Source organism: Rutidosis leptorrhynchoides, chromosome 1 (genome assembly GCF_046630445.1).
Source record: "Rutidosis leptorrhynchoides isolate AG116_Rl617_1_P2 chromosome 1, CSIRO_AGI_Rlap_v1, whole genome shotgun sequence".
NCBI lineage: Eukaryota > Viridiplantae > Streptophyta > Magnoliopsida > Asterales > Asteraceae > Rutidosis > Rutidosis leptorrhynchoides.
In genome coordinates, this window is record NC_092333.1 from 427,099,397 (window position 1) to 427,125,599 (window position 26,203).

Consider the following 26,203-nt stretch of genomic DNA (forward strand, 5'->3'; position numbering starts at 1 on the left):
CAAATCTTATTTTCTGTATTTTTTTTTAGTTGAACCATTTTCAGAAAAAATAAGACAAATTTAGTAGATACTCAATCATTCAAGTAATAAATTGAAATATACATGTTGAAAGTCTTCATTTACTTATCCTGCAAAGTATAGTAATAAATTTAAAAACCTATATAAGATAAATAAATCATTCTATTAGTACTCATTAAATGTTATAATTGATAAATGATCTAAAGGTAAATAATTCACTTTGTTGTACATTCAACTTTTTAATTCATAATAATAACATTTAATGAAACATAGTTGTTCCCAAAACAACTAAACCAATTTCGATTTAATGCTCAATCATTTGTTCACTCCATAAATGAGTACATTAATTGTGCATTTAAAATAAATATTCTACAACTTATTAGTAAATTTGTATTTGCAATCATCTATTGAACATTGTTTGATACTTCAATTACAATAACTAACTTGCTTATTTTTATCGTAGCCTCACCCAAATCCATTCTTCTAAAGATTCCATTTGTTCGTTAGCTCATTCGTTGTCAATTTCTTCTGCACGTGATCCAAACTCCTTTTTAAGAAAGGCTCAGTAAGTTGGTTTAGATCGCTTGAACCTGTCCATGGTAATCATTTGAATGAATTTTTGCGAACCCATATTTAACCAAACATATATCCAATTTTCAACTTTGTTGTTAAAATTATTGTAGGAAGGCATTTATATTATTCAGGCCATAATCAATACCATTCTTCCCGATGACACTTGGTACTACATTGCCTGCAAGAAGTGTAACAAGAGTGCTAAACCTGGTATCCCCAACTGTGATCTTACCTTGGACGTTGATCAACTTTTAAACTTGGAACGGAAGTGTTACGGTTGTATCAATAAGCCGGACGTGGTAGTGAGGTGAATTACAAAACATTCTAAATAGATTTGCAAAATATTAGTTTATCTCTTTAATCATACTTTGTCTGTCTTTAAATTTTTACATAACAGGTTTAAAGTGCCGATTCGTGTAGAAAATCAAACCGGCACAGCGTCTTTCACTGTTTCCAAATCTGTGGTGAAGAAGTTCGTTACCCAATCGGCTTATGAGTTAATAAAGGCGTTGTCTGAGGATGATGATTATCCTGAAGAGCTGGAACTTCTTTTACAAAAGACCCTTTTGTTTAAGATAGATGTTGGTGCTTATAACAAAGAACGTGGAATTCGAAACTACACTGTTAAAGATGCGACCGATGACCCAACATGTTTCAATATATAAGTTGTTTAAACGCACTCATTGTCTTTTCTTTTTTGGTATTGTTATTCATTTTAACTTGCTGTTTGTGTGATGTCTAAAATATCAATAGTTTCTTAACCTATCTTTAATATCACTAAGGTCGATCAACAAGCGGTTTTTGAAGATGTTGAGATTGAAGAATCATCTGAGAAACTTACTTCAGTTGGGAATGTATGAATACATTATATAATACTCAGTTCTAAATTATTTTCATATCACGGTCATTTTTAATAATTATTATTTTGATAACAACTTATAATTTACTTTTGTAGTGTGCCTCTATTGCTTCTGGAAGTCAGACCGTTGATCTCAGTCATGATACCTGTTTCAGCCCACCTCTCAAAAAAATCAAACAAGAAGGAATCAAATCTCCACCATCTGTTAAGTCTTCAATAACCAAGGTTAAATTCTCTGATCGTCCTAAACGTTTACGCTCATCCGATTCATGATTTAAATAACATACATTTGTTAACAGTTATTTTTGGTTTTCTTCTATGGAATTCCAATGGCATGTAAACTATATAATTATGTTTTCCCTGCACTATTTCTCCTCCATATCCACCTTGATATGGATAACAATCTAATTTATTTTCTTAAAATTTTATTGTGTTTTGTGTTGATGTTTTTTGTGTTGAGGTTTTATTAGGATTTACATCTTTTTATAAACGTAACACACTACCATTTTAATTAAAATGTGACTTTCCCTTTTCCTCTATAAAATCAAATATAGAATGAAATTAAAGTTATAAATTTTCGAGCATTTATTGTTGTACATACGTGTTAACCTACCAACTCGATTCAGTAGCCCCCAAAATCTACTTTAAACCCTTACTTGTAAGAAAGCAACTTGCATTTTTCAAATTCGTAAACATCAACTTCATTTTCCATCATTTTTTTACTTTTTTCAAATAATACAAAAATGGATCAACTTTTAAAGAATATTCTACATGTTCTTCCTAATGACATAGTTGGTGAAATATTGTCAAGAGTTGGTCAACAATCATCGGTTCACTTGTCTGTTGCCAGATTGGTTTGCAAAGACTTTTTTGAGCAATCCGAACATTATTTGGTTTATCGAAGGCTTTCCTTAGATCGGTGGCCTATCTTAGCTTGGGGTATCCCGGAAATGGTCTATCTTTTCTATCGGTGTGTGTTAAATAAAAACCCTAATGCAATTTTTCGATTGGGTTTGATAAGTTATTTCGATAGAGTAAACACAGACTTAGGTCTTCGTTATTTAGAAGAAGCTTCAATCAATGGGCTGAATCAGGCAGTTTATGTTTATGGTTTGATCATGTTTTCATCTCATGATTTGGAGGAAAAGGATACGGGTTTAAAAATACTTAATGCAAGATTTCCACCACTGCCGGATTTGGTGGTTTCTGTCAGAATGGATGTTTATGGTTTGTTACAGCAATTATGGTGAAGGAACCTCCATCCTTTTACTGACTTGGCAACCACTTGCCCTATATCCGGTCACGTAGGTTATTTCCCATATGTTCATGACTTTGAACTCACCATACCAGAGTGTATGTCGTGTTTTTGGGCTTATGAGTTAGGTTTGATTATAAATCGATTTAGGTATAATTAAATTTATGTTATTATTATGTGGAAAATCTTTTGTTATTTTGTATCAAAATTACTCATCTATTAGTATTATAAATTTTCAGAAGGATATTAGTATAAATGTTTCATTTTTCCTTCAAGTTTGGTATCAATTTAATTGTTATAATATGTTTAATTGATATTAGTATAAATATTCCATCTAAAACAATTAATTGTTAAATAATGAAATATATAATATGTTTAGAAAATAGGACCTTTTTTGGAGCCTTAATTCCTAAAATGTCTCTTCATATAAAATTATTATATAATATTTTACAACTATATATATTTTTTAATTTTATCATCATACCATTGGACAAGTGTTGACATACCATGTCAATTTATTAGCCCAAAAACTACTTTAAACCCATCATTTTCACACTAAAACTTGCATCATTTTCAACTACTTTCATGTTCTATAATACCTAATAAGTGTCTACTTTATACAAAGATATCTATTTAAAAAAAATTAATACTTTTTGTAAATAATACAACAAATATATGTAATTCAAAAGAGTATTCTAGAATCCATTTCTCCACCTATGTTGAGTCAAATCTTTTCTAAAATTGTTAAATATTTGAATTTCCTTTTTTATTTAATTTTAAAATCAAACTAAAAACTTATGTCCAAAATGTTTGCTTTTCAAATAAAAAAATAAAATTACAAATATACTTTCCATATTGAGCTTTTTTTATAAAAGTATTTGAAAGATTTTTGAGGAAGTAACCATATCATCATTTAACTGCACACGTGTTCCCATACCACGTCGCATCTTTAACCCCAAAAAACAACTTTCAAGGCTTACTTTTCAGGCGGCTAAAAATCATCATTATGATATTACTTTCTGCTGCTACAGAAGGTCAAGGTCTCAAGTACACACCATTTAAAAAAACTTTAACTTTATTTTCCAGATTTTATATTTTTTAAAAAATAATGAAAAAATTAAAATGAATAAGATCAACAATATTGTCGATCTTCTTCCTGATGATTTGCTTGGTGAAATATTATCAAGAGTCGGACAAAATTCTTCGACTCAGTTGGGTGTTGCTTGATTGGTTTGCAAAGCCTTTTATAAGCAAGCCCAGCATCCATTGGTTTATTAAAGGCTTTCCTTTGATCGTTTACCTGTAGGGTCTTGGGGTATCCCTCAAATGATTTATCTTTATCATCATTGTTTGGTAAATAAAAACCCTAATGCGATTTTTTGCATGGGTTTGTTATTTTATTTTGATGGATAATACAGCCAAGATGGCCCCCGTTATTTAAAACAAGCATCAAACTGCCAATTAGTAGAGGCTGTTTATGTTTATGGTTTAGTTATGTTTGCTTCTCACGATGTAAATGAAAAGGAAATCGGTTTAAAAATTCTTAATCAGACATTCCCACCGATACCGGATTATGTGGTTGCTGTGAGAACAAAGGTTTATGACCTTATACATCAAATCTTGAGAATGAACCGCCATCCTTTTGCTGACATGGAAACGATGTGCCCTATATCCGGCCACAATGGTTATTTACCAAGAAGAAATGGGTTTGAACTAAAGAAACCAGAATGCATGTCGTGCTTTTGAACTTATGAGTTGAAGCTTTTTGTAAATCAATATGGTTTTAATTAGATTTGTGTTTTTTCCCCCTAAAATTACATTTATGTTAGTATTATAGGGAAAAAAAATTTGTAACAACTATGCAAATTACTCCTGTAATATTAATATAAATGCCTCTTTATATTATGATTTCAGTGTTGGCACATTTCTTCTTCTTAATTTTTTGTCTTTTCAATTACTGTATTACTAACAGCACTATAGTTACTAACCAATTGACTTAAGTAATGAATAATAAACTACTAAACACTAATAAAAATAGTTATCACTTTATTAGAAATTGTGATTACTTTCAAACCAAATATGCCATATTCTAATCCCTACACATTATGGATGTAAATTCCTGTTACCAATAAAGTCAAGTACAACACAAAATGTTTCTTTATCCATTGGTATTAAGTCAATAACCATAATCTCATTTTGAAATTCGAAATTCGAAAACCTAAGTTAACAGATAATTTTGGTCAAACTGTATTGTCATGAATAATAACTTTAGAAGATCTTCACGTTTAAATAAATCAAATAAAAATGAGACAAATCTTTCGGAACCAGTTACAAATAAACGAAAACAACCTACAAGGATGAAGGATTCCTTTGATGTTAATGCATCAAATCCAGGTACTACTTACTCTTTTTATTGATCTAAATTTTATAGAAAGTTACTCTTGGCATATATTTTGAGATTTAGTATTCAGCCATACTCACTATACATCAAATTTAAATACTAATACATGTCTATTATTTTTAGAAATTTCTTCCATGGTAAAGACAATCGTTGGTAACATTATGATGAAACACAAAAAACAAAGTATAACAGCAGCAATTGGACAACTATCCTCGCCATCATGTTCAATTCTAACAGGTGTTTCATGTTATTACAACAAAAGTTTTGTAATCTATGGTGTATATATGAAAATAATATTTATTCTGAATTTATAAATTCAAATCTTATACATTGGTTATTTAGATATAACCAACACAACTCGATCAAAAGTGGTGACTTCATCTACAACCCAATATACATCAAGAATGATGAAAGAAAACATTTTTCAACATACGACAAATACAACGGGTGAATGTTCATATAACATTGCAACTCCGACACCGTTAACACCATCTCTTAGAATATAAAAGGAATCACTTAATAATACTGACAAATGTTACACTTCATCATACAGTGTAACTAAAGGTAATTATTTACGACATATATAATATTTAAACCTGTTTTATTTTTAAAATCTACATACTTACTTTTTTAAGTCAGAATTTTTACAAGTACCGTCAAAGCGGAATCAAAACAACAAGCATTGGAAGGAAAATATTACACCAATACTTTTCGACCTTGACCAAGCAAACACTGATGGTCTTCAATATAAATCATCCAAAAGAACTTCAAAGGGTTGTTCTTATAACTTTTTTTAATTTGTTAAACTATGTTATATTTTATAAATTAAACCAATAAATTGTTATTTTTGGCAGACTATGTTGATTACGGCAATCTTAGTTATATATGTTCCACTTGTGGTGCTAAATTATGGCATAAAGAGACGAAAGTAGGAAAAAAAATATGGTTTCTCCTAGGCATTCTCACTTTGTTGTTTGAGAGGTAAAATAGCGCTGTCCGAATTCAACAAAGCTCCTCCTAAACTAATTTGGGATCTATATACTAACAATCATCCCAAGAGTCAACATTTCATTGAGAATGTTTGACAGTACAACATGATTTTTGCATTTACTTCAATGGGTGGCAAGGTGAACGATCGTGTAAACAAAGGTCGTGGCCCTTATACATTTTGTATTCATGGTCAAAATTGTCACCAATATGGAGGTTTATTACCAACGGATGGTCAAAAACCAAGATTCGGACAGTTATACATATGTGATACTGTAAATGAAACAAATAACAGGAAAGAATCAATCAGGTATGATTCGTGTAATTCATATAGCTTAACATCAAATAAGCAATGTAGTAAATTAATATATGAGAATATTAACATTCATATTTTTGATTTGTTGAATTCATGACAGTGGCAAAAACAAAACAAAGCCTTCGTCTTCACGCTATTCACTAGACGAGGATCTCATTCGTCAAATAATGGAAGTTCTCAATGAACATAATCCTCTTGTCAAGACATTTCGGATGACTCATGATCGGTTTCTAGAAACACCTAATTTGCAGATGAAAATTAAGTTAATTGGTAGATGAACCAAAGATGGACGTAATTATAATCTGCCAACGGTAGATGAAGTAGCAGCACTTATTGTAGGTGATGTCAATGTTTCTTCGTATGACGAAAGGGATATTATAATAGACAGTTGTATTGAAGGGTTAAAAAGAATTTCTGAGCTTCACACCTAATATTTAGCCCTACAATATCCACTTCTGTTTATTTATGCAGAAGATGGGTACAGGATAGACATTCTGTATCGTGATGTCGATGATTCCACAAGAGTGAAAAAGAGGGTTACTATGCGTGAATTCTTTGCATATAAACTTCAAGAAAGTGTTGTTCCCACACTTGTGCACTTGGGTCGTAAGTTGTATCAACAATTTGTAGTTGATGCTTACACTATGATTGAGGCCGAAAGAATCTCGTACATCAGGAAAAATCAGAATATTCTAAGAGCAGATACTTTCACAAACTTATTGAATTCAACGGTGTCAGGTACTTCAGAAAATAGTATGATGGGAAATAGGATAAAACTTCCTTCGTCGTTCACAGGGAGTGCTAGATATATGATTGAGAATTATCGTGATGCTATGGCACTTTCTCGTGTATTTGGCTATCCAGACTTATTTTTAACTTTCACATGTAATCCAAAGTGGCCAGAAATCACAAGAGAATTGGACGGGACCGATTTTAAACCAGAAGACAAACCATCTTTTTATGCAAGGATGTTTAAAATGAAGCTCGATCAACTGATGAAAGATATCAGGGGAAAAAATTATTTGGTACTGTTAAAGCAGGTTTGTCTATTACTTTTTAATTAGTTTTTGTATATAATCTTCGGTTAAAATATTTAATTTTATGTAATGAGTACATACTAATTGAATAATCACTAATATACAACAAAATTTTAGATTATTGAATAATATAAAACATCCTTATTAATAATTTGTTTCTTTATTTTTCTGAAGTCTTTACTGTAGAATTTCATAAACGTGGTTTGCCTCATGCCCATATCTGCTTATTCCTTGATGAAAGAAATAAAATGCCTCAACCAGAAGATGTAGATCGGTATATATGTGCTGAAATACCGGATGAAATCAAAGAACCAAAACTTTATCAACTTGTGTCAGATTTAATGATTCACGGTCCTTGAGGTGAAAAGAATCCATCGTGCCAGTGCACTGATTCAGACAGAAAATGGACAAAAAGGTTTCCAAAACCTTTCTCAGATGCAACAAAAACTGAGGAAGACGGTTATCCAATTTACCGAAGAAGGGATGGTGGAAGAACGGTAACAATATAAGGTCATGAATTGGATAACAGAAGTGTGGTAGCTTATAATCCTTACCTCCTTAAAAGGTACCAAGCTCATCTCAATGTTGAGTGGTGTAACCAAGTTGCTTCAATTAGTTATTTGCTTAAATATATCAACAAAGGTAATGATATGATTACAGCGCAGCTATGTAATGCAGAAACTGATGAAATTCAACAATACTACGATTGTCGATATGTTTCATCATGTGAAGCCGTTTGGAGGATTATAAAGTTCGATATACATCATCATTACCCCAGCGTTATAAGACTACCATTCCATTTGGAGGGACAACAGCAAATCATTTTTGATGAAGAGGAATTAATTGATGAGGTATTAGAAAAGCCATCAGTCAGTACGTCAATGTTCATCGAATGGATGAATTATAACGCTTCAAACCAAGAAGCACGAGAATTAACTTATATTGAAATCCCGACAAAGTTCATTTAGAACAAAGATAATCGAAGTTGGATTAGGCATAAAAGAAACACCGGTGCAATTGGTTGTATTCATCATGTGGCACATGCGTCTGGTGATCTTTTTTTTCTTAGAATACTTCTCAACAAGGTTAAAGGTCCAACTTCCTATGAAGATATCCGCACGGTAAATGGTCAGGTATTTAATAGCTACAGAGACGCCTGCTACGATTTAGGTTTATTGGATGATGATAAGTAGTATATAGAAGATATACAAGAGGCGTTTTTTTTTGGAGGGTGGTCATTTCGTCAGAAAATTATTTGCACAATTACTATTATCTAACACTATGAGTCGACCTGAAGTTGTATTTGAGAACACATTTCGATTTTTATCGGTGGATATCGTTCATCCGCACAGAACAGGTAAGGATATTTAAATTATATTATACTTCAATTGTCATATTGGAGTATATCATTAAATTAAATTAAACTGATTGCAAAGACACAAATTGAGATTGAACTATTAAAAGATTTGACTTTACAAGAGATTCACAAACTACTTCAACGCAATAGTAGTTCATTAAGAAGTTTTAGTTCAATGTCATGCCCATCGAATCATACAAGAAATATTTCAAAAAACCATCTTATTATAGATGATCTCTCCTACGACAAAAGTTCACTTGAAAATGAACATTTAGATTTCATTACAAATTTAACATCCGAACAAAAGGAGGCATACGATCAGATAATAAAAGCGGTTGATCACGGCAAAGGAGGTGTGTTCTTTTTGTACGGTTATGGTGGTACTGGAAAAACCTTCCTTTGAAAAACACTCTCAGCTGCATTGCGCAGAAAAGGAGAAATTGTTCTAAATGTTGCGTCAAGTGGGATAGCAGCTTTGCTATTATCTGGAGGTCAGACTGCGCATTCACGTTTTAACATACCGATTCATCCTACGGATGAGTCATTTTGTTCTATTTCTCCAAGCAGCAAATTGGGTGAGCTTATTCGGAGAACAAAACTGTTTATTTGGGATGAGGCCCCGATGGTTAACAAGATGTGCGCTAAAGCAGTGAATCGTTCAATGCATGATATATGTCGTCAATCCAATCCTGATAGTATGGATACTCTCTTTGGGGGTAAAACAGTTATGTTTGGTGGTGACTTTAGACAAATATTACCGGTTATTCAAAAAGGTAAAAGAGAAGATATAGTAGATGCATCTCTAAATTCTTCCTATTTGTGGGATTATGTTACTGTTTTAAAGCTTACCGTTAACATGAAATTATGTGGTATTGAAAGTGATGCCAATACTAGAAGTTTGCTCAATGGATACTTGACATAGGCAACGGTGATGTCGATGAATCTGAAGACGGAGTTTTTGATATTGAAATTCCACAAGATCTTTTGATAACAGATCTTGATGATCCAATTGGTTCGATTATCTCAACTATTTATCCAGATTATCTTTTTAATCTTGGTAATCTAGAATATTATCAGCAACGTGCAATTCTTGCTCTAACTCAAGAAAGGTCATATTTGGACGGAGAAGAAAGGTCATATTTGAGCTCAGACAGTATATGTGCATCATAGAGAGACGCTGACTTTAATAGTGAACTATACACTACCGATTTCCTAAATAGCATTGAAGTTGGTGGTTTACCAAAGAACAATCTGAGGCTCAAAATTGGTGTACCAGTTATGTTACTTCAAAATATAGATCAGGCAGGAGGTTTATGTAACGGTACACGTTTACAAATTGTGCACTTAGGAGAAAAAATCATCAAAGCAAAAATTTTAACAGGCTCAAACGTGGGGAAGATTACAGCGTTATCACGTATGCTTATCGTACCGACGGATAAGAGAATACCTTTCAGATTTCAAAGAAGACAATATCCATTGTCGGTTTGCTTTGCAATGACAATAAATATGTGACGACCCGGAAATTTCTGACTAAATTTAAACTTAATCTTTATATGTTTCCGACACGATAAGCAAAGTCTGTAATGTCGAGTCTCAAAATTTTTGAACTATTTTCATGAGATCATTTGACCTTTGACTGTTTCCAATGATTCACGAACAATTAATTGTAAATAAATATGTACATATATATACATATATATAAATGTAAATATATATAATAATTAGAAATAATAAAAGTTAATCATAAAAAAAGTTAAGAATGTGAAGTAATATACAAGATAATAAAGTGGTTATTAATTTAAAGGTATATATAAATATATACGAATTCTATTTAGAAATATTATGAGATGCATATTGGAGTATATATAAAAGAGATAAATATGTATTATATATATTAGACATTACATAATTAGTAATATGTAATATTAGTATATTAAATTATAAATTGAAATATAGTTGTTATATCAATGTTATTATTTTCATTATTATTATTAATATTAAAATCAGTATTATTAATATTATTATATAAAGATGGAAACATATAACTTATTATATCTTCATTATTGTTAGATGTTATTATCAAAATGTATAATATTCAGTATTATAATATATATATATATATATATATATATATATATATATATATATATATATATATATATATATATATATATATATATATATATATATATATATATATATATATATATATATATATATATATATATATATAATCTATGTTATGTAATAATATAATTGTTATAATATTGCTATTACCTTTAATATTAATAGCATTACTAGTGTTAGTAATATTATATAATTATAAAATTTGTTATATATAAATATTATTATTATTATCATTTATAATATTATTATTTTCACTAGTATTATTATTATTGTGACTTATTATTATTATTATTATTATTATTATTATTATTGATATTTCGATATATTATTATTAATTTTAATATTTTTATTATTAGTATTAATATTTTTTCTTGATAATATTATAATTACCAAAATTGATAAATTATATATATATGTATAATCAAGAATGTAAACAGATATATATAAATATATAGATATATAAAATACAGATGTATATATATATAAATACGTATACTAATATATTTATACAAAATACGATTAAAATACGTATATAAACATATAAAACCATGAATTCAGTTTTCCATCCTTATCAAACTGTTTTATAAAGTGTTTTAATACAGCAAACTGGTACGGATGTTTATCAATTAGTCATATTAACAAACAAGTTTGGCTTTAATCAATTGTAATTATATGAGATTTTTTTTGACAGAATAAAAAGTGTCGAGCAAATTGAACTACAAAACAAACGTTAATTGAATCATATTATCTGTAATTAAGTTTATTAACATCTATATGTTACTCTACAAATACAATTTGAGGAGATACAACAAAAATCATAACGCATTTTGAAGAACACAGTTTCCTTTCTCTGTTTTGGCTTCATTTTCCAAAAACTTCGAAAATGAAACAATCTTCAAAATGTGTAAATGCAGTTATATTAGAAAACCTTCGTTTAAACTATCTAAAAATTCTCAAAGTCCAATTTTATCTATCGTTTTTGAATTGTCGAGTCAATGTTTAATTTGAAAAAGTCAACCATTTGGTTCATTGTAAAATTCGTAATCATTGTGAAGTTTCCAGTTAAATTGACGCTTCATAAAGATTCTAGGAACTAATTAGAAACTATTTCATGTTGAAAGCACCATCTAAAATAGTCTAGATTTTCAAATTCGTGTTTGAGTTCATCGATTGGTTTTAACGAGTTCATGCTGCTGCTTTAATTCTTTTGTTATATTTTCTTTTCCGATTATCTCAATTCATTATTTATATTACGTTTGAACATCCTAAATCCATTCATTTAAATAGTTATTAATGTGGTATTTCCTCTGGTCGATCGAATGAATTGTGAAGAAGAAAGGGAAACAGTGTGAGATGGGTCAAATAGAAATAATATAGGAGTTTAATTAGAAAAACATAAACAGATCGTTGGTTAGAGGCATAGGTGTGTATTCGAGAGGTCACGGGTTCAATTCTGGTTCTGGCCATTTTTTTTTTTTTTTGAAAGCTTTTGGAGGTAGTCTTTCTTACCAAAATAATAATAATAATAATAATAATAATAATAATAATAATAATAATAATAATAATAATAATAATAATAATAATAATAATAATAATAATAATAATAATAATAATTATTATTATTATTATTATTATAATTATTATTATTATTATTATTATTATTATTATTATTATTATTTTTATTATTATTATTATTATTGATTATCATGAATATTAATTATTATCATGAATATTAATTATTATCATTATGATTTTGATTGTTATTAGTATTATTATATTATTATTATCATTGCTATTATTATGATTATGAATACTATGAATATTATTATAATTTCTATAAAAATCATAAAATTTATTATTAGTTTCATTAAAAACTAATACTTGTATCATTTTATAAGTTATAGTATTATTATTAGTATCATTACTAGTATTATAATTATTATTAGTATTATAATTATCATTATAAGTATCATAATCATTATTATTATTATTATTATTATTATTATTATTATTATTATTATTATTATTATTATTATTATTATTATTATCATTATAAGTATTATTATGTATATTATAATGATTATTATTATTATGTAATTACTAAAATCATTATCATAACTAACACTAATAGTAAAATTAATATATTTTTTACAATTATTATTATTATTATCATTAATTTTATTACTAATAGAATTATTATCATTATTATCAATATTACTAATATTAAATATTACCATTATCATATTTATCATTACAAATATTGTTTGAGTATTACTATAATAATTATCATAATAAACAAATGATATATATATAAAGATATATTTAAATAAATATAACATAACAAAAATTAATATTTTTATATACAAAATGAATATATGAAACATATATATACTATTGAGATAAAAGGGATATAACTAATAAATTTATATATATATATATATATATATATATATATATATATATATATATATATATATATATATATATATATATATATATATATATATATATTTGTTCAATTTCCATTATGTATATTTATAAACAAACAAATGATATAGGTTCGTGAATCCGAGGCCAACCTTGCACTTGTTCAATACCGTCATATGTATTTTTACTACAAAATACAATATAGTGAGTTCATTTGATTCCCTTTTACTCTCTACATTTTTGGGACTGAGAATACATGCGCTGTTTTTACAACTGCTTTATTAAATGCTTTTGAAATATATTTTGAACTGCGAATATATGAAATGGTTTTATAAATGTTTGATGAGATAGACACAAGCAAAACATTCCTCGAATGAATTATTATGTAGACAGAAGTTCTGCGAATTATTATTGAATTATATGGACATGATAATTGCCACCATTAAATTATGTGGACATGATAATTGCCACCATTGAATTATGTGGACATCATAATTACCACCATTGAATTATGTAGACATGATAATTGCCACCATTGAATTATGTGGACATGATAATTGCCACCAATTGATGTGAATGTTATGTATCGAGAGAATGATTTTTATACACAGGTTATGTGTATTAGTTTTGTGCACGAGATATGTGCACGATTATTTAAAAATCGTGAGGCAACCTACGGGGGAGAAAAGGATACGAACCTACTTTGCTAAGCATTATGAAAAATGGTTTGGTACACGAGATAGGTGTACTGTATTTGAATCTTGTGGTCTATCAAAATGATGAATTTTATTGTTTATGATAAACCTATGAACTCACCAACCTTTTGGTTGACACTTTAAAGCATGTTTATTCTCAGGTATGAAAGAAATGACTGTGCATTTGCTCATTTGGAGATATTACTTGGAGTCATTCATAACATATTTCAAAAGACGTTGCATTCGAGTTGTTGAGTTCATCAAGAATATTATTAAGTCATTTATAGTTGGATTTGTTAGGAAATGGTATGCATACCGTCAACTTTCGATGTGATAAAAGTATGTCTTTTATAAAACAAATGCAATGTTTGTAAAATTTATCATTTAGAGGCCAAGTATCTCGCGATGTAACCAAATGTAATGTATTCATCCAGATGGATTAGGACGGGTCATTAAAGATGGTATCAGAGCGGTGGTCTTAGCGAATCAGGTCTTGTATTAGTGTGTCTAACTGATAGTTGTTTAGATGCATTAGTGAGTCTGGACTTCGACCGTGTCTGCATGTCAAAAGTTTTGCTTATCATTTTGTGTCGAAAATTATTTGCTTATCATCCTTAAAATTCTAGACACGTCTTACTACCTCTATTGCATAGACAGTGTATAGATAAAATCATATCTTAGCGTATCTGTTATTGTTACCTTTGCCTGACAGTTTCCGTAGATTCCTCCATAACTTATGGGATTTTAGTATTATATATGCATATGTAAATCATGTATTGCAGAGTACTAATCTACATCCTATAATCTATTTCATATCGAAAATCTTTCATCTGATCATACGAGATGGATCCCTCAACCAGTTCGAATTCCTCGAATTCCGACAGCTATTCCGACATGGATATCCACCTAAGTTCCGAAAGCAGTGTAAACGAAATGGATCAACCATTTAGTCATCTTCAATTCTGGATGAATTAGGGATGGGTTCATAGTCGACTTAACCGATGGAGACGAGAAGAAGGCGATCCTTTCCACCCACCAACCTGCACTCTTGGCGATGAACCTGAAACACTTATCGGCGAAGCCATTCGAAACACCATTTTCACACTCATTTCTAGAGTATCTCGCCACGATTATATTCTATCTAAAATTCTAAACCTTATTCATCCACTCAATCATCCCGAAATAATAGAAGAAGTCAGCAAACTTCGCGCTCGAGTAATCAATTTGAAGAATATGGTGCAAAACTTACCAGCTTCAGCAACAACACCGACACCAACAGTACCACCAACAACCCAAGTTTCAACATCACATGTCTTAACATCACAATCCATACCTCGAACTTAATCATCGTTTTACGTATTGTTCTACATCAATTATCTTCGTTCTTCACGGCGATTATGTAATCTCTAATGTTTTAGGGATTATTCATTCTAGTTCCAACGAAAACCAAATGAGATTAATATCATATTAACTCATTAAATTCATGATTACACCTGAAGAAAATATATATGTATATATATTTTTATAAAGATTGTAATTAAAAATTCTTTTGCACAAACTGTTAATGGTGAAAATATTTTAACGGGTAGGTAATACCCGAGGAATATTTAGTTTCACATTAATAAGTTACACTGTACATTCTTCGAATCTGATTCAACAGTCATTTACTATTCTACTTACATCCACAGATATACGAATCCGTTCACCGCAGATTAACCATTTTCATTCAATTTCATATTTGAATTTTGACCTATCAGAATTAAATAAGTGGCATAATGAAGAAAACATTGGACAAAATAAAATTTGTTAGAAATAAACAAATTAACTATGAGAAATTTTGTTAAGAATCCATGCTAACAAAATCCTAGCTAACTGTTCCTAGCTAACTGTTCCTAGCTAACTGCTAATTCCTTATTACATTTTAATTATCGCAATTTATTTTATCGCAATTTAATTCTCGCAATTTTATTTATTGTCATTTAATTTCTGTTATTTTTTATGCACTTTATTTATCGTCATTTAAATACTGTTAATTATGCACTTTAAATATCGGGACACGTATACAAGGTTTTGACATATCATATCGACGCATCTATATATATTATTTGGAATAACCATGGACACTCTATATGCAGTAATGCTCGAGTTAGCTATACAGGGTTGAGGTTAATTCTAAAATAATATATATACTTTGAGTTGTGATCGAGTCTGAGACATGTATACAGGTCACGATACATATTAATTAATTCTAATATTATATATATAAAACTATATATGAATTATTGAATTACTAACTGTGGACTACTAAATGTGGACTACCAACATTGGATAATTAAAATGAATTAAAATATTGATTATAACATATGAAACTAAACATTTCTTCAAGTTTGCCACTTGATTTCATCTTAAATCTCATTGTATCTTGACAATTATAATCTGCGTTCAAACCTTTCATGATTCTTGAAACCTCTCAATTAAGAAACAATCGAGAGGATGAACCAACCGCACTCCATCTACTGAAGAAAAGATTGATGCATATAGTTATACACCTGAAAAACTCTCGGAACCTGAGTAAACGTTTAACACGTATCTGCACTAGCTCCTTTGGCGTTGTTATTACCGAAAATAACTTTACAATCCCTCTTCAAATAGCCAATTTTGTCACAGCTCCAGCAAATCAACTTCGACTTTCATTCGAATTTGCCTTATTATAACCTCGATATATAAATTACCTTTCATCATTGTTATCGGAGAATCGTTTATATTCCACCACATTAGCAGTAAACTTATCAGCAATTTCATTACTCATTGGCTTAAGTCGCTCCGAAGAACCATATTACTTGTTCATTAAGACCTTATCATATATTCATCCGTATCTTATAACGAGAATTGCCATACTGATATTGCTCAATAACATCATATATATCTATCACAATATCTTGTAAAATGCTCTAGAATCGAGGATAACGAAGGCGTTTCTACAAGTGATAATCCAAGATGCGCAAATTTGTATCGGAAGAGTGATTTACAAAGAGTTTTGATGATTTATGACATTGGTTGATCCCGATACGACTTAAGGTCTATTTAGTGCTCTAAAATGGTAAAACAAAGCTTCCAAGGTGTTAGGCTTCGTCCAAATAAAAGAAGATTGAAAAGAAAGCGAAACAGTGGATTTCAGCATTTCTGGACGCCGTCCGGGGTTATAGGACGCCGTCCAGCCTCTTGAAGCAGGATGCCGTCCTGGATTTGAAGACGCCGTCTAGGTCTTAAGGACGGGACGCCGTCCAGACTTTTTGGACGCCGTCCCGTAGTAGGTTTCAGCCGACTTTTGTGCTTTTTACCTACTTTCTCCACTTTAAAACTACTGTTTTGAGGGACTGTTTCAAAACTTACGAACCAGAGAGTATAGAGACGATTTTTAGGAGCAAAATTGGAGAACTCCAAGCTCTTGGAAGAGGCTCAACATCAAGACATCAAAGATCAAAACCTTCATCATCCAAGAACTCCTTGTTCTTGTAGGTTATTCCTTGTTCTAAAACAATGATTTCAGTTGTTAATCTGATTGTTATGTTGTCTGTTACCATGATTGTTGGCTAGTTTCTATAATGTTTGTCTAGATTAATAACCAAGGTATTGGATGTAATCTTATTGATTGAATGTATTATGTGTGATAGATTAAAGCTTGAATTAAGAACCATGCTTATTGCTGTTAAAATCATTTGTATCTAGTTAATTGATATGTTGTTGATAAAGAGAACTCTTGTTGATGTATCATATTGATTTACAATCAACTTTTCTTAGATTGATTGTTTACTAAACCGGATCAAGGGGGTAAACTAGATTAAAATGGTTAAACAAAATAGGAATGAATTGTGTAGAGCGAACGCAAAGACAATTGTTATTCAAGTCTTTGATCTAGCTAATCAACTAGTCACAAACGAAAAGGTCTAAGTAATAGGGAACCCTCACTTAGTAATTCTAGTTTGAGTACTCGCTAGAGAGAACTCTTGGCGGGTCGATTTAGGTGATTAGCATGCTTATAATAGTTATTTGATTACAAATACAAGAACCATAGTGAAAAGGGAACCCTTGATCTTGTGATTGTGTTTGCATGTTTATTCAAGAGAACTCTTAGTGAACCTATTAGATAACTTACACACATAATTATTCAATCAGGCCTTAATATCAAAACTTACATCCAATACCGAGGGTAAAATATCTAGATGAACATTTCATCTCTTTGATTTAAATCAAAACTATCTTACTTGCTTTCTTTGCATTTATTTTCATCTTATAAATTTAAAAGACCAAAAATATTGTTTTTACATTTAACCTTCTCTGATTTGGCTAAATCGTTAAATGGACACCAAAATATAAAACTTGTACCTTTAAGTTTCATTTACTTAGTTAATCATAATATAGTTTCTAATTCTAGTTTGGCTAATACAACTGTCCTTGGAACGATACACGGAACTGAACCAGTTACTATACTACTACACGATCGGGTACACTGCCCGTTAGTGTGTAGAAATCTTTAATCGGTATTTTTCTATATTATTTTATACGACAATTTATACGACACTTCTCGCACATCAAATTTTTGGCGCCGCTGCCGGGGACAGTTTTGTGTCAAAATAGAATTATTAACTGATTTGTGATTAAGTAGTTTCTTAATTATTTTAAATTTTTAATAGTCTTTGATTTTTAAACTTATAGAATCGGTATGTTTAATAGTTTTTGTTAGTTGTGTGATTGACAGTTTATAGGTCGCATATGCCACATACCCGAAGTTCAGAATCTCCATTACTTACACCGTTTACAGAACCTGATAGAAAGCTTGGTAGGATTTCAAAAGAAGTACTTGAAATTTTTGAATCTTCATCAAAGCAAGAAACCTTTGATTCAGAATCAAGTACGACCAAGCCTCGATATTCAGACTTTGGTAAACCCGTTCAACCCCCAAATTTTGAAATGGAAGGAGAAAGACCGTTGGTACCACGACAATCAATGGCAGCAAAGATGAAAGCAACCCGGACCGGACAAGGTAGTGCTATTACTCCACCTACTAGTGAGGTAACTTTTGAAATAAAAGGACCTATTCTTCAAATGATTAATAACAGGTGTCAATTTGGTGGTGGTCCGAATGAAGATGCAAACGAACATATTCGTCTCTTTCAAGAGATATGTCTTCTTTTTAAACTTAAACCAGAAACTGACCAGGCCATATTATTAAGACTTTTCCCTTGGACACTCCAAGGGGAAGCACGAAGTTGGTTAGATTCATTGGCCGAGGCTACGATAGAAACGTGGGATGGTATGTTGGAAAAATTTCTTAAGAAATATTTTCCAGCATCCAAGTCCGTGAGACTCCAACAAGAAATTACCCAATTCTGTCAAAAGCCGATGGAAACCCTGTACGAAGCATGGAATCAATTTTCCAAAATGCTAAGAGGTTGTCCAAACCATGGTTTGGATACCTTTCAAAAGGTCCAAATCTTTTACAAAGGTTGTGATGTAGCAACCCGAATTTCAATGGACCAAGCGGCCGGTGGTTCTCTTATGGACAAAACCGAGCAAGAGGCTTATGAAATAATCGAGAAGCTAGCCGATTATTCTCATGAGTGGCATCAAGAACGCCCAATTACTCGTAATGCTCAAGTCCAAAGCGCCGGCGCCTATGATGACCTTAGTTCCCTAAGTGTTAAAATAGACGGTGTTGCTCGAACCATGGATAAAATCACCAAGGAAATTCATAGTATGAAAGTAGGTTGTGAATACTGTGGTGGTCTTCATTTAGGAAAAGATTGTGATGCCGGTTTAACAATGGCTCAAAAAGAAGAAGTGGCTTTCATAAGCCAAAGAAATAACAATCAATTTCAAGGAAGAGCCTAATTTAATCGGAACTTTAACAACCCCTACAACCCTCAAGGTCAAAATTCCAATTACCAACAAGGGTCAAGTAGTGGGTTCCAACAACAAACTCCGGGTTTTTATCAAAAACCCCAACAGGAAGAAAAAAAGTCAAATTTGGAGAGTATGTTGGAAAAGTTGATTTCATCACAAACTCAGCTTGTCACAAATATAAACCAAACCAACGAGAAAAACGAACACCAGTTTCGAAATCAACAAGCCTCAATTCAGAATTTGGAGAAACAAATGAGTGGTTTAGCAAATTTACTTAGTGAGAGAAAACCAGGTAGTTTACCGGACGATACAAATAAGAACCCTCGAAATGAGCACGCCAATGTTATCACCACACGGAGTGGTTTAGCATACGATGCTCCAAAAATGCCCAAAAATTCTGATTTTAGTGTTCCGTTGAACCGAAATGATGAACCGGTTAAGGAGCCGGAAAAAGTGGTTGAAAAGGAAGAACGGGAAAAACCCGTAGTGAAACCATATCAACCACCGCTCCCATACCCAAGAAAACAACAACAAGAAAGGCTAGAGGCCGAAAGGTCAAAATTCCTAGATATGTTTAAACAAATTAACATAAATATGCCTTTCATTGATGTAATCTCAGGTATGCCCAAGTATGCTAAGTTCTTAAAAGACTTACTTACTAATCGGAAGAAAATGGAGGAACTTTCATCCGTCACCATGAATGCTAATTGTTCAGCAATTTTGATGAACAAAATACCAAAGAAATTAGCAGATCCTGGAAGTTTTACCATACCATGTCTCCTGGGAGATTTGGAATGCATTAAAGCATTAGCGAATTTAGGGGCTAGCATAAATTTAATGCCTTATTCATTACATGTTAAGCTAAATCCCGGGGTACTAAAACCAACCCGAATGGCAATTCAACTAGCAGACCGCTCTGTTAAATTCCCTCGTGGAATTTTAGAGAATATGTTGGTAAAAGTAAGTACCCTAGCATTTCCGGCTGACTTTGTAATTTTGGACATGGAGGGGGACACACGTGTGCCTCTTATATTAGGTCGACCTTTCCTCAATACCGCTAGAGCTATGATAGATGTTCATGGGCAGAAATTGACCCTTAGTATTGAGGATATGAAGGTTACCTTTTCCGTTGACCATGCCCTACAATACCCCGAGTCTACTGATGATCAATGTTATTATGTGCAAACCATAGACACATATTCGGAGTTGTTGCAGGAATTTCCAGAATTGCAAGGTACGCGAGAATGCATTTTTGCGGAAGGTGATGAAGATAATATGTTGGAAGAAGTGGAGATGTTGACCACCTTGATGGCTAACGGTTATGAGACAAATGATGAAGAATACAGAAAGTTGGATTTAGGAAATGAGTACCGATGTAAAACATCGATTGAAGAACCTCCCATTTTAGAACTCAAGCCACTTCCAAAACACTTGGAATATGCTTACCTACAAGAAGGTTCTACTCTCCCGGTTATCATTTCATCCGAACTCTCTGTAAGTGAGAAGTCTAAACTTGTTTCCATGTTAAAAGCTCATAAAACGGCTCTAGCATGGAAAATTCATGACATCAAGGGTATAAGTCCCTCTTATTGTACGCATAAGATATTAATGGAAGATAACTATAAGCCATGTGTACAAAGACAAAGGCGACTCAACCCTAATATGCAAGAAGTTGTTAAAAAGGAGATTGTCAAACTCCTAGATGCAGGTCTCATTTATCCAATTTCGGATAGCCCTTGGGTGAGTCCGGTCCAATGCGTGCCCAAAAAGGGTGGCATGACCGTTGTCACAAATGAAGACGACCAATTAATTTCTACCAGGACTATCACGGGTTGGAGGGTATGTATTGATTACAGAAAATTAAATGATGCTACCCGAAAAGACCATTTTCCTCTTCCTTACATTGATCAAATGTTGGAAAGGTTGGCAGGAAAGAACTTTTATTGTTTTCTTGACGGTTTCTCGGGATATTTCCAAATCCCTATAGCACCAGAGGACCAAGAGAAAACGACCTTTACATGCCCTTATGGTACTTTCTCCTATCGACGTATGCCCTTTGGCTTATGCAATGCTCCTGCTACCTTTCAAAGGTGTATGGTAGCTATTTTTCATGATATGATTGAAGACTTTATGGAAGTATTCATGGATGACTTTTCAGTCTTCGGTGATTCTTTTGACTCATGTCTTCATAATCTTGAGCGTATGTTGATTAGGTGTGAAGAATCAAATCTTGTGCTAAACTGGGAAAAATGCCATTTTATGGTAAAAGAGGACATTGTATTGGGTCATAAAATTTCTTGTGCAGGTCTGGAGGTGGATAGAGCTAAAGTGGAAGTCATAGCCAAATTACCACCACCGTCAAATGTAAAAGGCGTAAGAAGTTTTCTGGGGCACGCCGGTTTTTACCGGCGGTTCATTAAAGATTTTTCCAAAATTGCAACCCCCATGAACAAACTTCTTGAAAAAGACGCTCCATTTATCTTTACGGACGAGTGTCTTACCGCCTTTAACCTACTTAAAGCAAAGCTCACACAATCACCCATTCTCATATCACCGAATTGGTCAATACCATTCGAACTTATGTGTGACGCTAGTGACTTTGCTATTGGTGCCGTCTTGGGGCAAAGAATTGAAAAACATTTCAAGCCCATTTATTATGCTAGCAAGACATTGCAAGGAGCCCAACTTAATTACACTACCACCGAGAAGGAACTCCTGGCAATCGTCTTTTCGTTTGATAAATTCCGATCCTATTTGGTACTAGCAAAGACGGTTGTCTATACAGACCACTCGAAATTGAAGTACTTGCTTGCTAAGCAAGATGCTAAACCCCGGTTAATACGTTGGGTCTTGCTTTTGCAAGAATTTGATATCGATATTAAAGACAAAAAGGGGGTCGAAAACCTAGCTGCCGATCACCTTTCTCAACTTGAGAACCCGAATCTTGGGGTTCTCCATTAGACTGTTATCCAAGATAACTTTCCAGACGAAAATCTCATGAAGATTGAGAAAATTGATGATCCATGGTTTGTAGACATAGCCAACTATCTTGCGGGTGGATTCCTAGAAACCGGTTGGTCACATCAGAAAAGAAAGAAATTCTTTAGTGACCTAAAATACTATTTTTGGGAAGACCCTTATCTATTTAGGTGATGTGCGGATGGAATTATTCGTCGGTGTGTTTCGGGGAAAGAATGCACCGAAATTCTGCTTGACTGTCACCTTGGTCCAACAGGTGGGCACTTTGGTCCCCAAATCACGGGGAGGAAAGTTTACGAGGCCAGTTTCTATTGGCCTACAATATTCAAAGATGCCTACACTGTTTGTAAGGCTTGTGACGCGTGCCAACGGGCCGGTTAAATCACTAAACGGGATGAAATGCCTCAACAAAGCATCCAAGTATGCGAGGTGTTCGATGTTTGGGGAATTGACTTTATGGGGCCCTTTCCAAAATCTCATTCTTACCTATACATACTTGTTGCCATAGATTATGTTTCAAAATGGGCGGAGGCAAAACCTCTACCAACAAATGATGGCCGAGTTGTGGTAAACTTTTTGATGGAACTTTTCTCTAGGTTTGGCACGCCAAAAGCTCTTATAAGTGACCGGGGCACCCACTTTTGCAATAAGCAATTGGAAAAGGTGTTGAAGAGATATGGAGTAATCCATAAAATTTCAACATCCTATCATCCCCAGACAAGTGGGCAAGTAGAAAACACCAACCGGTCATTAAAACGCATACTTGAAAAGACCGTTGGTGCAAATCCAAAAGAGTGGTCAATCAAGTTAAACGATGCATTGTGGGCCTTTCGCACGGCCTACAAAACACCAATTGGAACAACTCCTTTCCGTATGGTATACGGAAAAGCATGCCATCTCCCGTTGGAGATTGAACACAAAGCGCATTGGGCGCTAAGGGCATGCAATTTGGATTACCAAGAAGCGGGTCGGTTACGTTTGACCCAACTAAACGAATTAGACGAGTTGAGGCTCGAAGCCTATGACAACTCTCTAATTTACAAAGAAAAAACCAAACAATGGCACGACAAAAGATTGAAACATCCAAAAGAGTTCATGGAAGGAGATCGTGTCCTTGTTTACAATTCCCATTTCAAGTTATTACCAGGAAAGCTTAAGTCCCGATGGACGGGACCATTTGTGGTTAGAAAGGTGTACCCTTATGGTACAATTGAAATGGTGAACTAGAAGGGTGATACTTTTAAAGTGAATGGCCACCGGGTCAAACACTATGTTGATGGTCCCCTAGAAATTGAGGATGAGGTTAGCCTCAACTTCAAAAACAAAGCATAAATTAAAATGGGGACGAGTTTGGTGAACGACTCGTTAAAAAATGGTTCACAATTGTAAATAGGTTTGAAATGTGTGCACGATAAATTTTAGTTTGGTACAAAATGATTTACGTTTGGCCTTTAAACACGCGCGACTCAGAAAAACAGGTCAGTGAGTTTTAGTGCAATGGGACGCCGTCCCATTTTCCTGGACGCCGTCCCCATTTAAAGACCTGGACGCCGTCCTCTTTTGCTAGACGTTGTCCCCATTTAAAGACCTGGACGCCGTCCTCTTTTGCTAGACGCCGTCCCAAAATGAAACTTTGGACGCCGTCCTCCTTTCTGGACGCCGTCTAGAGTGACTGACTCAGAAAAAAAATACGTTTTAAATACCTATCCAACCCATTTCTTAACCACAAAAACATATTTTTATCCATTTCTCTCTGCCAAACACGAAACACTCTCCAAAAACCCTAATTTCTACCTCAATTTCGCGATTTCTTCTCCAAATCCAAGCTTCAAATCATGTTTTCTAGGGTATGGATACTCCATTTTTACACTTTTCTTTATCAATTACTTGAATTGTATGTTTATATCTATAAATTGGTGAAGGATAAGTGTGGGGTGTTTGATTTGCATGATTATTGTTAAGATTAACATGCCTTAGTAGTTTAATTGCCCATAATGTGTTTATTTTGCAAAGATTACATGCTTTTAAGGGTTTGTTCATGATTTTAGGGTTTGTGGAATTTGAATCCGAATTTAGGGTGATTAGTTCCTGATGTTGAGTTTGTGTATGATGTTAATGAATCTTGTGAAGTATTTAATTGTGTTGGTGATATTGATGTCAAATTGGCCGGGTCATTTTTGAATGTTCTTGAATTTTTTAGCATATTGTTGAATTGTAATGAACTTATGAAGTATGTATGCTTGATTTTCATTTGTATGGGCCTCTTGAAGTAAATTGATGGAATGGAATGCCATAATGTATGATGTTATAATAGGTCATTTGAACTAAAATTGCGAAAAATGTGTTATGATTTGTGATGAATATCATTAGAATGCAAATTTAAATGTTATGACCTATAACACAACATGCTTGAATCCTTGAGTCATAAGTTGATGCTACATTGTAAAGTTGTGATTTTCGTTTTTGAAAAGTTATTAACGGGTTTATGTTGACTATAGTTGACTTTGGTTTAAAATTATGAACATACGCTTTTGCTTAAATGAGTCATAATACTTATGAACTTGAAATGGAATGATTAAGTTCTCTTGCTACTCGGTTATGTTTTAGCTAACATTAACACAACGGTTTCTATGTTCTTTTGGTTTGGTGTTAATGTTTTGCAGGGACATTCAAGCCGAGGAGGACCGGCAAAGAGAGGAAGGACAGCAGGTTTGGCTCCACCACGACAACCACCACCACAACAGCAATATCATTCATCATCATCGTCAGGAGAAGAAGAAGAGGAGGATCGAAATGATCCTCGAGTTTGGTTGACACAGGTTCAAAACGACGAAGACTACATAGAAACATTTGAGACGATAAACCGTAGGCCTATTAATGCCACTTGGTATTTTATCTGGGGCCCATTGGAAGAGGCGGGTATGCGCCGCCATGTTTCTAACTTACTCGCCATCCCCTACGGTAGAGTAGTCACCCACGCTTGGGAGCAAGTTTTTAGCATCAACGAACCAATTTATCCAGTGCTGCTTAAAGAATTCTACTCAACTGTGCGGTTTAACAATGTCAGTGATTATTTGTCAAATGACTTTCTTCGATTTCGTTTAGGGGGTGAGTACAGGGGTATAAGTAGTTTTGAGCTATGCCGAGTTTTGGGTATTTTTGAGGAACTCACCGATACCCAGTTAGGTGAATACTTGCGGGCCTCCGATTTTGTTGGCCGGCATGAATTTAGTGATGTTTCTTATTGGCGAAGGATTTGTAGGCCGAA

General features: G+C 32.7%; 2 protein-coding genes across 2 annotated transcripts in view; both read left to right on the top strand.

Annotated features, from left to right (window-relative positions):
- Positions 1-2,193: 2,193 nt before the first annotated feature.
- On the top strand, positions 2,194-4,451 carry LOC139902256 (F-box protein At2g35280-like). The gene is made up of 2 exons (XM_071884899.1): positions 2,194-2,696; positions 4,124-4,451. The coding sequence occupies exons 1-2, from the start codon at positions 2,194-2,196 to the stop codon at positions 4,449-4,451; spliced, it is 831 nt and encodes a 276-aa protein (XP_071741000.1).
- A 1,770-nt stretch (positions 4,452-6,221) lies between these two features.
- LOC139902262 (uncharacterized) overlaps positions 6,222-26,203 on the top strand; it is a 52,397-nt gene continuing 32,415 nt past the window's right edge. Inside the window, exons 1-10 of the mRNA XM_071884905.1 lie at positions 6,222-6,403; positions 6,510-6,679; positions 6,881-7,449; positions 7,843-7,943; positions 8,012-8,404; positions 8,516-8,579; positions 8,883-9,156; positions 9,220-9,672; positions 9,726-9,936; positions 10,024-10,217. Of these exons, the coding sequence (XP_071741006.1) occupies positions 6,222-6,403; positions 6,510-6,679; positions 6,881-7,449; positions 7,843-7,943; positions 8,012-8,404; positions 8,516-8,579; positions 8,883-9,156; positions 9,220-9,672; positions 9,726-9,936; positions 10,024-10,217 (2,611 nt within the window). The remainder of the gene's footprint in view (positions 6,404-6,509; positions 6,680-6,880; positions 7,450-7,842; positions 7,944-8,011; positions 8,405-8,515; positions 8,580-8,882; positions 9,157-9,219; positions 9,673-9,725; positions 9,937-10,023; positions 10,218-26,203) is intronic.

Coding starts and splice junctions, on each gene's coding strand:
- LOC139902256 (XM_071884899.1), top strand. CDS start 2,194: ATGGATCAACTTTTAAAGAATATTCTACATGTTCTTCCTAATGACATA. Junction 2,697..4,123: donor GGTTTGTTACAGCAATTATG/GTGAAGGAACCT, acceptor TGGATAATACAG/CCAAGATGGCCCCCGTTATT.